A 12,075-nucleotide genomic window follows, 5' to 3' on the forward strand; every position below is an offset into this window, starting at 1 on the left:
GCAACAAAATATAGGAAACTACAAAGTTTGGATCCGTCCAGAAAGCGGTCCAGCCTCTGGAGTCCTCTTTCTCCCCCTCGGCAAATATTGAAGCGACATTACAATACAGGAACGAGACAAGAGGCGCAAGAATCCCGCACGTTAAGGGTTGAACATTTAATTTTTGGTGCGCACGTAGGTACCACAGCCCAATAAATTTAATATACACATTTCTATCACATGCCGTCAACAATTAGACCTGGTAATAGAATGGAATACTCTCTCTACAAAATCATGATAGGTTAGCCTAAATACAATAAACAAAACGCTAAGTCCTTTCCATCATTAATTGTTTGTTATTCCTCGATTTGTACAAGTCAACTTTCGAACGTAAACAAGAATCCTGGTTTTAAAGCCCTTTTCTTTGCAACTAAAACCAAATCTTTCACGAGGCTCTCCCATAGGCAGAGACAGATGGAGGGAGACGTCACATACGTTATGAGATATTGGATGGAAGGAGAAATTAACACCTTCATCAAGGTATGGATTTCAGCCTATTTATCTCTATGCTACTGCTATTTTGCCGGCAAGATGTTGCCCAAAGGCCACCGTAGACTCGCCGCTTTCCTCCCGGTGATGGCCCTCTTCCCCCTCCTCCCGCTGCAGCTCCACTCCCTACACCTCGGCGGCATCACCTCCTTTTTCCTGGCCTGGCTCACCACCTTCAAACTCCTCTTGTTCGCCTTTGACCAAGGCCCTTTATCCATTCCTTCAATCTCCCTCCCAAGATTTCTTGCCGTTGCTTGCCTTCCCATCAAACTTATTCAACCTTCAAAATCCCGAGAAAATGGAAAAATTCACTCTGAAAAGGGCCACAAATCTTTCTTGAACTACGCCATTAAGGCCCTCTTGTTTGCCTTAATAATCAAGAGTTATGACTACGAAGACCACATTCATCCAAGAATCATCATGGTGATGTACTGTTTCCACATATACTTGTCCTTAGAGATTATACTTGCCATTGCTGCAGCCATGGCTCGCGGCTTGCTTGGGGCGGAGCTCGAACCGCAGTTCAATGAGCCGTACCTCTCGACTTCGTTGCAAGATTTCTGGGGCCGCCGGTGGAACCTCATGGTAACTCGTATACTCCGCCCAACCGTATACCTTCCGGTGCTCGACTGGTCAAGTTCGATCCTGGGCCGGGAATGGGCTGCGCTGCCGGCCGTGATGGCCACTTTCATCGTCTCGGGCCTGATGCACGAGCTCATATTCTACCAACTCGGCCGCGTGAAGCCCACATGGGAAATCACTTGGTTCTTCGTGTTGCACGGCGCGTGTTTGATGGTCGAAATAGTTGTGAAGAAGGCGGTAAATGGCCGATGGCGGTTGCCAAGGCTCATCGGAACGATCCTGAGCATTGGACTCGTGATGGTAACAGGATCCTGGCTTTTTTTCCCACAATTGTTGCGGTGCAAAGCGGATGAGAGAGGGTTGGCGGAGCTCGCGGCAATCGGCACGTTTGTGAAGGACATCGTTCGGGCTTTAAATTTTACGGTCAACACATATATTTCCTTTTCTTAAATATATATTTTCACTTTTATCTTGTAAGAAAAAAGTATCATATCAACTATCAATTCATATTATTACATCTTCTCGTAATAAAAAAAGAAATTCAAAATTTCTTTTAATTTCTGCCTCGAATTTTGCTTGTAATCTTAAGCTATGAAATATTCATTTAATCCTCTAATTTCAATTTTCACTAAAATTAAAATTCACTGCTCATGATTTAATCGACAGATTTACACTTGCTCAAAACTACTTTGTAATTATTAGTTGAAAAAAGCCAACAATCACGACCGTAGCACAAAATTCAAGTCGTCGTTCTTTTGGGTGTAGTCAAACAATATTAGTTGAAAATGAGAATTGCAATATTTCGAATCATTTGAAATATAAACATTATTCAAATAATTGTAATGCATTTATGATTATGAATTTGAAAGTTTAGTTTCAAATATATCAATTCAAATACAGTATTACTTTTATTTTTTTGGATATTTTTAAATTCAAGGGTAAAATTGCAGTTATTTCTCTTGAGATTTTGGCATGATTATAAATATTTCTTGTTATTTGAGAAATTACAATACCTACTCAATTAGATAATAACTATGTAGCTCGTGAACGAGGAGGCGGACATTACTCATTTACTCTTATTGAGTATTTGTCTTTTAAAGTGGAAAAATATAATAATAATAATAAGAGTTTGGGTAAAATAAGTAATTCATAGGACAAGTTAGTCCATAAAAGTATCTAAAAAAAATTCTGAATGTTATACAAAATTATAATTCATAATTCAAAAAGTAATTTAATTAGTTCACCACAAAAATTGGATGAAAACCCAACAAAGGCTAAAGGAATTGACTCCTTGTTAGATGAACTCTAAAATTATAGAGTATTTGTAATTTTCGAAACAACTAGAAAGTATTTATAATTATGATAAAATATTAGAAAAAGTAATTTTAATTTACCCCAAATTCAAAGAATTTGAAATTTATAATTTTAATTTTGAACTGTATTTTATTAAAATATAGATATATTTTCAATTGGGTTTAGAACGTGGAATTTGGGTTTGACTAAAATCCGAAATGAATGGATTCAAAATTCCTTTTATTTCAAAACTACCTATTCGAAATATATTATTTGGATTTATAAGAAATTTGTATAATAATTTGAAATCTATTCTGCTAACGATTTCAGAATATTTCAAAAGAATTTAAAGTGATTATATTATTTGACGGACTTCAAATTCATCAAACATAGGCTTAAAAAATCTAATGGATAATAAAATATTTAAATTCACTGATTTATTAACAAGTAAAATGGATTTTAATTTCACATTACTGTAATACATCGCTCCAATGTACCCATCAACATTTTTTATAGGTTTTCTTCTAAGTGAAAATAATAAAATATTATTTTTGAATAAATCAACATACAATTATTAATATTCAATATTTATATCTACAACACTCGACAACTATAATAATTACATATTAATAATTAATTTTATATAATTATAATTAATCAACACTTGCTATGAGTCCGCATCTTATTGCGATCCGACTCACTTGACTTGATGATTCAAATTATCAATCATAGATATCCGATCCATTTGATGACTTTTTAATCGACATGTGGCTCGTATGAATTATGGCACATAAACCTTTATAAATATCAATTGAGCCATTTTACAAAGTATTCATTTTATTACTATTAGATCATACTCAATGACTCCTACAACCTCGATCAATACTAATTTAGACATCGAATAATCTTAGTTGGGGGTTACCCCAATAAATCTAACGTTTTGTGTACGCCAACATCATTCATCCAAATCAAGATAATAATTTGGACTCATACTCCAAAAAATTATCAGATTATCACCGGATCATTGTCTAATCATCACAAGATCATTTAGAACCTTGATCCAGATCAAAATTATGATCATTTACTTTATGATATAAAAATTACTTAAATAATAAAATAACAAAAAAAATATTAATTATACTATGTTCAATCAAACTAATTGAATTGAATTATTCAAGTAAATAGTGAATTATACCGAGTTTGGGAATAAAAATCAAACATTCATAATGTAGGCATCTTACAAGAATATATTGAACAACTTACGCAACTTAATAATAAAAATAAACCTAGTTTTAGGAGGTGGTGCCCCATTATCACCACCAATTGAAACTTTTATTATATACTAATGTTTATTTAAAAAAAACATATACTTTTTACATGTGTCTATTTATTTAAAACCAAAGATATAGTATAATTTTATATATCATGTACATTAAACAACTTAATAATAAAAATAAACGTAGTTTTAGGAGGTGGTGCCCCATTATCACCACCTAAGAATTGAAACTTTTATTATATACTAGTGTTTATTTTAAAAAAAAACATATACTTTTTACATGTGTCCATTTATTTAAAACCAAATATATAGTATAATTTTATATATCATGTACATTAAACAAAATAAAATAAAAATTGAAGTCCAAAAAAATTACGTATGATCAAAATTAAAGGGCAAGTGTATGGTGGGACGAGACCGACACCGTGCATTTAATATGCACCAACTGACACTAAAAATGACCCGCTCTTGATGTATATGTGTATCCGTCCAAATTTGACTGAAGTGTTTTACTAAATTAAATCAAATACAAGTATTTAAAAATATATATTTTTAGTTAGAGTAGAATAAGTTAAAAGTGGTAAATAGGTACAAACATGAAATATCTCTTACTATTTATAAAATTATAAATATATTTTTAATATTATCTCCCATTTAATAACGAAAAAAATATACAAATATTCTTAGACTAACAAGCCCTTAAAGGGGCGTGATTATAATTTAACCAAAAACATGGAACTATTATGTAATTATGCCTAAGATGAATAGATTAATTAAATGTAATTTACCTAAAAAAGTAGTGATAAAACTTGTTTGGAACAGCAGCATATAGATATTTCCCCTCCCTCTCTCTAACCAAAACAAGCCTAAACAAATTCTGTCCACACGCGAGAGACAGAGATGGAAGGCGAAGTGAAGAACGTGATTTTAGTATGGAGTACAGTGGTGGCATCCTTATGCTACTGCCACAGAGTCGGCAAACTCTTCCCCTCAGGTATTGCCCGACGCTTTGCAATTTTTCCAGTGGTGTTCCTCTTCTTTCTTCTTCCCCTCAACCTCACCTCCATACACTTCGGAGGCACCACCTCTTTCTTCATAGCATGGCTTGCCAGCTTCAAGCTTATTCTCTTCGCCTTCAACAAACCCCCCTTATCTTCAATTCCTTCAATCCCACTTTCCCGTTTCATTCTCTTGGCTTGCTTCCCCATCAAATTTCACCAATCTCATCGCATAACTCACAGATCACCTCTCATTTATTTCGCCAAGATCCTCATTTTTGCACTCATCCTACGCATATACCATTACAAACAACACTTGCATCCAAAAATCATACTGTTTTGCTACTGCCTTCATGTTTACTTGATGCTAGAGACGGTGCTGGCCCTTGTTGCTGCCTTAACTAAAGCGTTGCTCCATGTCGAGCTGGAGGAGCAGTCCAATGAGCCTTACCTGGCTACCTCTCTCCAAGATTTCTGGGGCAGAAGATGGAATTTGATGGTTCCCAATATTTTACAGCCCACTGTGTACCACCCTGTGAGGTCGGTTGCCACCCGGTTCATGGACAGGAAATGGGCTGCAATCCCTGGAGTCTTGGCTACTTTCTTGGTTTCGGGCCTGATGCATGAGCTGGTTTTGTATAACATAGGGAGACTGAGGCCCAGTGGAGAGATGATGTGCTTCTTTCTGCTACATGGGGTGTCTTTATCATTAGAAATTGTCATCAAGAAAATCTTGCGTGGCAAATTTTCTCTACCCGGAATTGTTTCCGGGCCGTTAACGCTGGCGTATGTGATGTACACCAGTTTTTTGCTGTTCTTTCCGCCATTTCTAAGGTCTAAGGCCGACGTTAAGGGATGCACTGAATCTCTTGCGTTCATAGAGTCCATCAAGAATCACCGGCTCGTCAGCCCGAATGACATCTCTTGTCCGTTCCTCTAAAAATTCCGTCCGTACGTACTGCAAGGAAAAAGAAGGTGAAAACTTCATGATTTCCTGCAAAGTGAGACCTCATTTTCAGATTGAGTGATGCAGAATCTATGATACCATATGTCTAATTAATGTGTAATCTCCTTTTGGCTTTGGATGTAGTAAGTGCCGATGGAAACAAGAAATTATTAAAGTCTGTTTAGTTTCCACAACATATTTTTGACATAGCAGTTTATTACATCATCAGGTAATCTTCATAGCGATTCGATGTGATGGCTTTCAACCAACCCTATGGGTCATGTTACAAGACATAGATGCTTGACTAATGAGATTTATAGCAAATACAAGACATTGATGCTTGACTAATGAGATTTATAGCAGATATTATTAGTGTATAATTTTAAAAGATATGATGATCACAAATGGCAATAAATTAACTTAGTTTGATCAACTCTAATTTAAATAACAATTTTCTACAAAAAAAGTTGCTGACAATAATAAGGGTGAAAATTAGAATGAAGAATCCCTGTGCACACTTGTTTGTTACAATTGATATCACATCCATATGGGGCCTCTTACAAGGCTGATACGAATGGATTGGAGGCATGGTTCAGTGCAAAAAATGACGGCCTGCTATTAAGCTACTCCGATCTTGAACAAGGCATAACTTATCACACTTTGAGAATGTGATAGTGATGAGCTTAGAAAAAGACGGATATACCCTCAAATAAGGGTAAAAGTGACTTTATGCACCAAAGTGGGTTGACCAAATATTTGACGTAATTCCCAGAGTAAATAAATACTCAAGGGCGTAATTAATGGGTATAATCACGAATTCCTAGCACATTACGTGTGATCATGGTGCATAAATTAGGGAGATGTGCATTTATGCGAGAAACACAATTTGAGATCGTGGGGCACGTGGCGTTCACCGGTACAGAGGCTTCATTCAGTATAAGAAGGCGAAAATCTTTCTAACAAAGGTAATTTTTTTTTCGGATTTGCAAAGAAACATATTTACATCTCAGTATTTGATATTTTAAGAAGCATAACTAATTTGAGCGTCGGAGTGTCTTCATCGGATAACAACCCGACTAGATAACGTTTTCTTTTATCCACAGTGTCCCAAGGATCGGGAGCGGAGCATGGACAACGACCATAGAGCGAGGCAGACGATTTCGAGCCCGATCAGATAGTATAACCGTTCTACATGCCAACAAAAATTACTAATTTATCTTATCCTATACTTTATTCAATTGGACACCATCAACTATTTATCACATAACGGCCCATATGTATATTATACATGGTTACATTTGTTAAATTATAATATCATTTGATTATATTTTTTAATTTAAAAAAGAACGTCCAAAACATAATAGAAGATTCAAGCTGAAAAGTTAGAACGCGCCATGTTTCTACAATCAGCCCCATGACAATCCCGAGTTTGGCATTATCCTTATAGGCAGAACCACAACCGGCTACTACATTTTCCTTTTGTTGGCCGAATAAAATGGCTCAAGTTATGGAAATAGGTTTCCATTGTTCTTGGACTACCTTCTCACACAAACAAACATAAGATCAATGTGGAGAGTTACGCAGCAATGAAAATAGAAGTCATTTGTTCAAGGTGGAAGCCTTCAGCTTTGTACCCTTTTTCCAGGCAATTTCATCCCCTTTGATTGAATTAGATTGGTGTGCTAAACTTGACCTCTCTAGAGTCTCAGGGGCATGAAACAGTCCTGTCACCCAAAGTTCTCTTCATATCTACTCATGGCTCGCCTGTAGCAGTTAAAATTCGAGGCCGGAAACATATACATTGAGATTTGAGTGAGAAATTGTTGCCTCTACAAAAGAATTCTGACTTCATCATTAGTTCACAAGAGACAGCAAACGATATTGTATAACGTCTCAGTCAAACTTACAACCCCATGTCAAAAATAATTTTCCATAACTTCCAAAGTATTCTGTTCCTTACAGGTCTTGTCTGTATTATATATGCGTGCCTAAGATCATTCGTCACATAGTTACAGCTTATTCTATATATAAATTTTACGCATTAACTAAAAGAAGTATAATATGTATGTATACCTAAAATCATTGATCACGAAGGAACCTTTGCAGGCACTGGAAACCCAAATGCTCAGCACAAAACCTCTCCATTTCATTCCCACCACCTCTTTCCTTGCAAACCTCTTTCTCAATCCCCGCAACAATATCATCCCAATCCCTCAAAAATCCATCCCACTGCTCGACTCTAGCATCCGAAACTGCATCCAATATCTCTTGCAGCCCCACAATCTTGCGGCTGACATGTCTCCTCAGCTCCCTTACATTAGGATCAACCCCAGGAACTGAGTCAAGCCTGAATAACAAGCCCATCAATGCCTCATTGATCTTGATCCGATCCCGTTCACTCGTACGTACAGCATCAACTGTCTCCTGCCACACACAATTACTTAAGACATACATTTAGAATGACACGATAGCGGATCAATAATGTGCAAAACCCCATTTCTCATTTGCATGTAGTGCCCCAGAAACTAAGAAAATTAGCTGAAGATAGAAAATTTTCTTCCGCACCCCAGAGTCCGACATACAGATCCATCAAACTCAAATCAACCAACCGAATAAGGAAAAAAGAAAAACGGTGGTTACCGGCGGACGTGAATTTGCCAATGTTGAAGCACTTTCAGCATAATTTGGTTCGCTCCGAGATGAGAATATTAATTACGTCCACGAATTTCTACTAGCTGAGTAAAGAAACACGGATCAACAAAATCATACCTGGCGTTGGATGAGCTTCTGCCAGTAATTGGCTTCAGAATTGACGGCAGAGATCTTCCTGACAAGGGTACGGACCACGTGAGCTTTGTAGGCGGACTGTATCTTAACAGCAGCCACGGATTCTCCGGATTGGGGGCGTGAGGGGAGGTGAATAGTTATTGGGACGGGTTTCGAAGGTGGCTGTTCATCGGGGGCGGTCTGGATGGGGATTTCCGTAATTTTGTGGTCGGGCTCAGGGACAGCGTGGTCATTCTGAAAAGTATATACAACGGCGGTGGCGGTGGCTGTGGCGGAGGAGAAAAATCTAGACTTGCGGGAGGATTTCATGCTTACCAGCAGAGAGTGAAAAGGGAAAGAAAGGAAAGAGAAAGGAGTAAAGGGTGGTGTGTGACGTTGCGGAATGTGGACGTTTCTAAATTTTATGTTGGCGCGTATGGCGAATGGGTTTGAGCAGTGCCCTGCCCGTTATCTGCGGGACCCAAACCCTTTCTCGGATCATGGGCTCAGTCGGTGGTGCTATGGTACATGTGCCAATCCAGAATCACTCGAGCAATGCTCAACGTTAACGTATATTTGGCCCTCTTGTATAATCCACCCGTATGAATTTAAAGTTCTTATAAAATCACAACACAAGATTTTTTACAATCTGTAACCTTTTCATAGTGCTTATTCGGCTTTAAATATTCACAACTACTTAAATTCAACATTAATTTAAAATAAAACAGAGAAAAAGTTACCAAAGGCGATGAACTATGATGTCGATAATAAAATAGCTTATCTAGAATCCATTGGTGCTTCGAGTCTATTATGGGCTTATTGCTGGTATATAATCACAATACAAACGTTGGATAAAGCTTTTCGCTTGGGTGCCAAAGCAGGAATTGTATAAAGTCAGGTTCATTATTCACTAATGATACAACAATTCGACAAAGATACAGTCATTGCAATACAAAGATCAATGCATCAAATCTTCACACCTATCCGTAATTTTCGCTAGCATAAGCCTGAGAGACAAGGAGGCGTTGAATGGGAACAAAAAATTAACAGGTTTTCAAGGTGGTGATGGAAGAATTTTCCCTGAGCACCTTCCAAAGCCAACATTATAACCACCCCCCTGCAAGTCAATCTGATAAGTTACTGGTGGAATGGACACAAAAAGATAGGTTTTAGAAGTAACTAATGTGCAGAGAAACTAAACCTTGCAACAGCCGGTGAAAATGACTTCATCTCCGTCATCCAGAAACGTTCGAGTAGTTCCACCTAGAGATAAAGGCTTTTGTCCATTCCAGGTTAACTCTAGCAAGCATCCGTAAGAGTCTGGTTCCTGCATGTTAAGAAAGTATTCACTTTGTGTGCTAAAAGGGGCAAAAAGATAATCAGCAAACTGCATTTGAGGCATCAGTTGGAATAAGATCTTACAGGACCACTTATAGTTCCAGTCCCAAGGAGGTCACCAGGCCTCAAGTTGCAGCCATTGATAGTATGATGGGCAAGTTGCTGGGTTATTGTCCAATATCTATACCAAGGAAAGCAAACACATTTGTCCTCAGTAATGATCACAAACTTCACTGTCATTAATCAAGTCAAAAAAAAAAAAAAAAGAAATCATCAAAACAAGAAAAAGGCTGATAAACTCACAGGTGTTTGAAGTTGCTTCTTGATATAATGCATGCATCTTTTTGGCCAGCGGGTACAATGGAAACCTGGTGGTAGAGATGCCATGTTTCTAGGTGAAAACAAATACTCAAGGGGGTTTTATAAGTATGATAAGAACCTAGTCATAAACATATAAAATAAGAAGTAAAACACATCCTATTCATTTTTCACACAAAATGAGAAGTTTATTGGAGGTAAAGGTGCTTGTAGTTACATCAAATTGTATATACATGAAGAAAGAGGTATTTTATACATCATGACATGCAGAGGCACATAGAGGAGTCAAACACCTGCAAGGAGATGTCATAGTTTTTGTATTCCTTCTCTGCAAGATACGGCAAGGGAGGAGGATTCTGCAATTAACATTCCGCAAACAATTAAGTTTCTGGAAAGAACAGATAAACCAGGATGCTGCGACCCAAAATCATACACAGTTTGAGTACCTGATCTGGAGCATCAGAAGCAAATGGTGCTAGAGCATCTAAGGTGACAATCCATGGGGATATAGTCGTACCTGTAGTGCACCAAAAAGTTAATCAGAGAACAACTGATGATTTCATCACAGTATAAATGGAATCATCAACATTCGGATAACACCATTTAGAAACTTTGATTTTATTTTGAGTAAAGTTCACTGTCAGCAATGCATTGATTTCTTACCAAAACTTTTGCCCAGGAAAGGACCAAGAGGTACATACTCCCATGCTTGAATATCTCTTGCTGTCAAAACCATATAATGGCATTAAAAATTGAGTGGACAAAATTTATGGGATTTAATCTGGTGATTTTGTATCTTGGAGAAAGGTTTATGCATACCACTCCAGTCATTCATTAAGACAAGTCCAAAGATATGATTTGCAGCTTCATTTACATCCACGGGCTTCCCCAATTCATTCCCAGCACCAACTACAGCAGCCTAAATGCATTTTAACAATTCGACAACCAGAAATAGGATTTAGTTCCAAAAGCAGTAGGTCACTGGAATTATATATCTATCACATATAAACATGAATGCAAAAACAGATGGGATCTAAGATAATTTGACCAAGAATCTACTTTTTATTTTGACAAAAAAATGCTTACCATTTCCAGCTCAAAGTCCAACTTCCGAGAAGGCCCAAAATATGGTAGAGAATTCACTGTTGGATGGCCTTGTCCTCTGGATTTAAATATTATTCCAGAAGTCAAGCACTATAATCTAAACCGCGAGAAGAAAATTGACCAGAAACTAACTCAAGTAGTGAATCTAGCACCAAATTACAGCAAGTATAGTAAATACTTTAGGATTAACCTTCTATCCAGTGATACGGAAGTTAAATGCAAAATAAGATAGATCACAATAAGAAAATTGAGATGGAGACTTCTGTAAATTCTAGAATTGAGATAAGGAGGGTCCAGGAGTGTTGCGAGTCAAAACTAGGCCATGACTTTTCCAAATTAAACCAAAAGAATAAACCAAGGAGCAAAATTCATTGAAATATGATGTAAAGCAGCCTTTCAGAAAATGGAGCACGGAAACATGCTGATTACCAGAAATAGAAAGAATCCTGTGAGCATGTAAGGTGATTGAAACCTTTACTGTTGAGCTCCAGCATGGAAATGCAAGTGACTATTAACTATAGAGCGTATAAATCTGAATTCTAGATAAGTTAGATATCCATACAGCAGAGAATTATTGTTTGTTTTGGTTTGTTGGACAAAAAATTCCAGTATGGATTCATTAGTCTAATGTTATGCTTCATCATAAATTTGCTTTTTAGTGCACTCATGTTAGCTGTAGGTATATGCAAGTATTCCATCTAGCAAGAGATGCATCAAGAATGGTGGCAGCCATTGGGCTTTAGACATTGATGATAGTTTGCCAGTAAGTAAATAAGAATTCAGTTTTGTAACCTTGGCCTGATTATGTCAGTGCCAGAGATGACAATAGAAGATGCACGCCCGTGGTAAGCAATAGGAATGTGAAACCTGAAAAACATGCAGCCATTGGAAAGAGGAGCTGAAAAATATAAGAAAGAAAGAGAAAG

At 37.2% G+C, this 12,075-nt stretch overlaps 4 protein-coding genes across 4 annotated transcripts in view; 2 read left to right on the forward strand and 2 right to left on the reverse strand.

Moving 5' to 3' along the window:
* On the forward strand, nucleotides 233-1,579 carry LOC105175274 (acyl-CoA--sterol O-acyltransferase 1-like). The gene has a single exon (XM_011097660.2). The coding sequence runs from the start codon at nucleotides 454-456 to the stop codon at nucleotides 1,558-1,560; it is 1,107 nt and encodes a 368-aa protein (XP_011095962.1). The 5' UTR covers nucleotides 233-453; the 3' UTR covers nucleotides 1,561-1,579.
* On the forward strand, nucleotides 4,498-5,625 carry LOC105175275 (long-chain-alcohol O-fatty-acyltransferase-like). The gene is made up of 2 exons (XM_020698463.1): nucleotides 4,498-4,673; nucleotides 5,049-5,625. Exons 1-2 carry the CDS (start codon nucleotides 4,580-4,582, stop codon nucleotides 5,615-5,617), a joined length of 663 nt encoding a protein of 220 aa, XP_020554122.1. The 5' UTR covers nucleotides 4,498-4,579; the 3' UTR covers nucleotides 5,618-5,625.
* Nucleotides 7,491-8,820, reverse strand: LOC105175277 (BAG family molecular chaperone regulator 5, mitochondrial). The gene is made up of 2 exons (XM_011097664.2): nucleotides 8,393-8,820; nucleotides 7,491-8,047 (listed from the first exon to the last, which is right to left on the reverse strand). The coding sequence occupies exons 1-2, from the start codon at nucleotides 8,717-8,719 to the stop codon at nucleotides 7,703-7,705; spliced, it is 672 nt and encodes a 223-aa protein (XP_011095966.1). The 5' UTR covers nucleotides 8,720-8,820; the 3' UTR covers nucleotides 7,491-7,702.
* Nucleotides 9,260-12,075, reverse strand: part of LOC105175276 (fumarylacetoacetase) — a 4,461-nt gene continuing 1,645 nt past the window's right edge. Inside the window, exons 5-14 of the mRNA XM_011097663.2 lie at nucleotides 11,942-12,016; nucleotides 11,132-11,207; nucleotides 10,865-10,964; nucleotides 10,709-10,768; nucleotides 10,492-10,562; nucleotides 10,339-10,401; nucleotides 10,031-10,095; nucleotides 9,812-9,908; nucleotides 9,591-9,716; nucleotides 9,260-9,506 (exon numbers count right to left, since the gene is read on the reverse strand). Of these exons, the coding sequence (XP_011095965.1) occupies nucleotides 9,444-9,506; nucleotides 9,591-9,716; nucleotides 9,812-9,908; nucleotides 10,031-10,095; nucleotides 10,339-10,401; nucleotides 10,492-10,562; nucleotides 10,709-10,768; nucleotides 10,865-10,964; nucleotides 11,132-11,207; nucleotides 11,942-12,016 (796 nt within the window). The 3' untranslated portion in view covers nucleotides 9,260-9,443. The remainder of the gene's footprint in view (nucleotides 9,507-9,590; nucleotides 9,717-9,811; nucleotides 9,909-10,030; nucleotides 10,096-10,338; nucleotides 10,402-10,491; nucleotides 10,563-10,708; nucleotides 10,769-10,864; nucleotides 10,965-11,131; nucleotides 11,208-11,941; nucleotides 12,017-12,075) is intronic.

This window comes from Sesamum indicum, linkage group LG12 (genome assembly GCF_000512975.1).
Source record: "Sesamum indicum cultivar Zhongzhi No. 13 linkage group LG12, S_indicum_v1.0, whole genome shotgun sequence".
Classification (NCBI taxonomy): Eukaryota; Viridiplantae; Streptophyta; class Magnoliopsida; order Lamiales; family Pedaliaceae; genus Sesamum; species Sesamum indicum.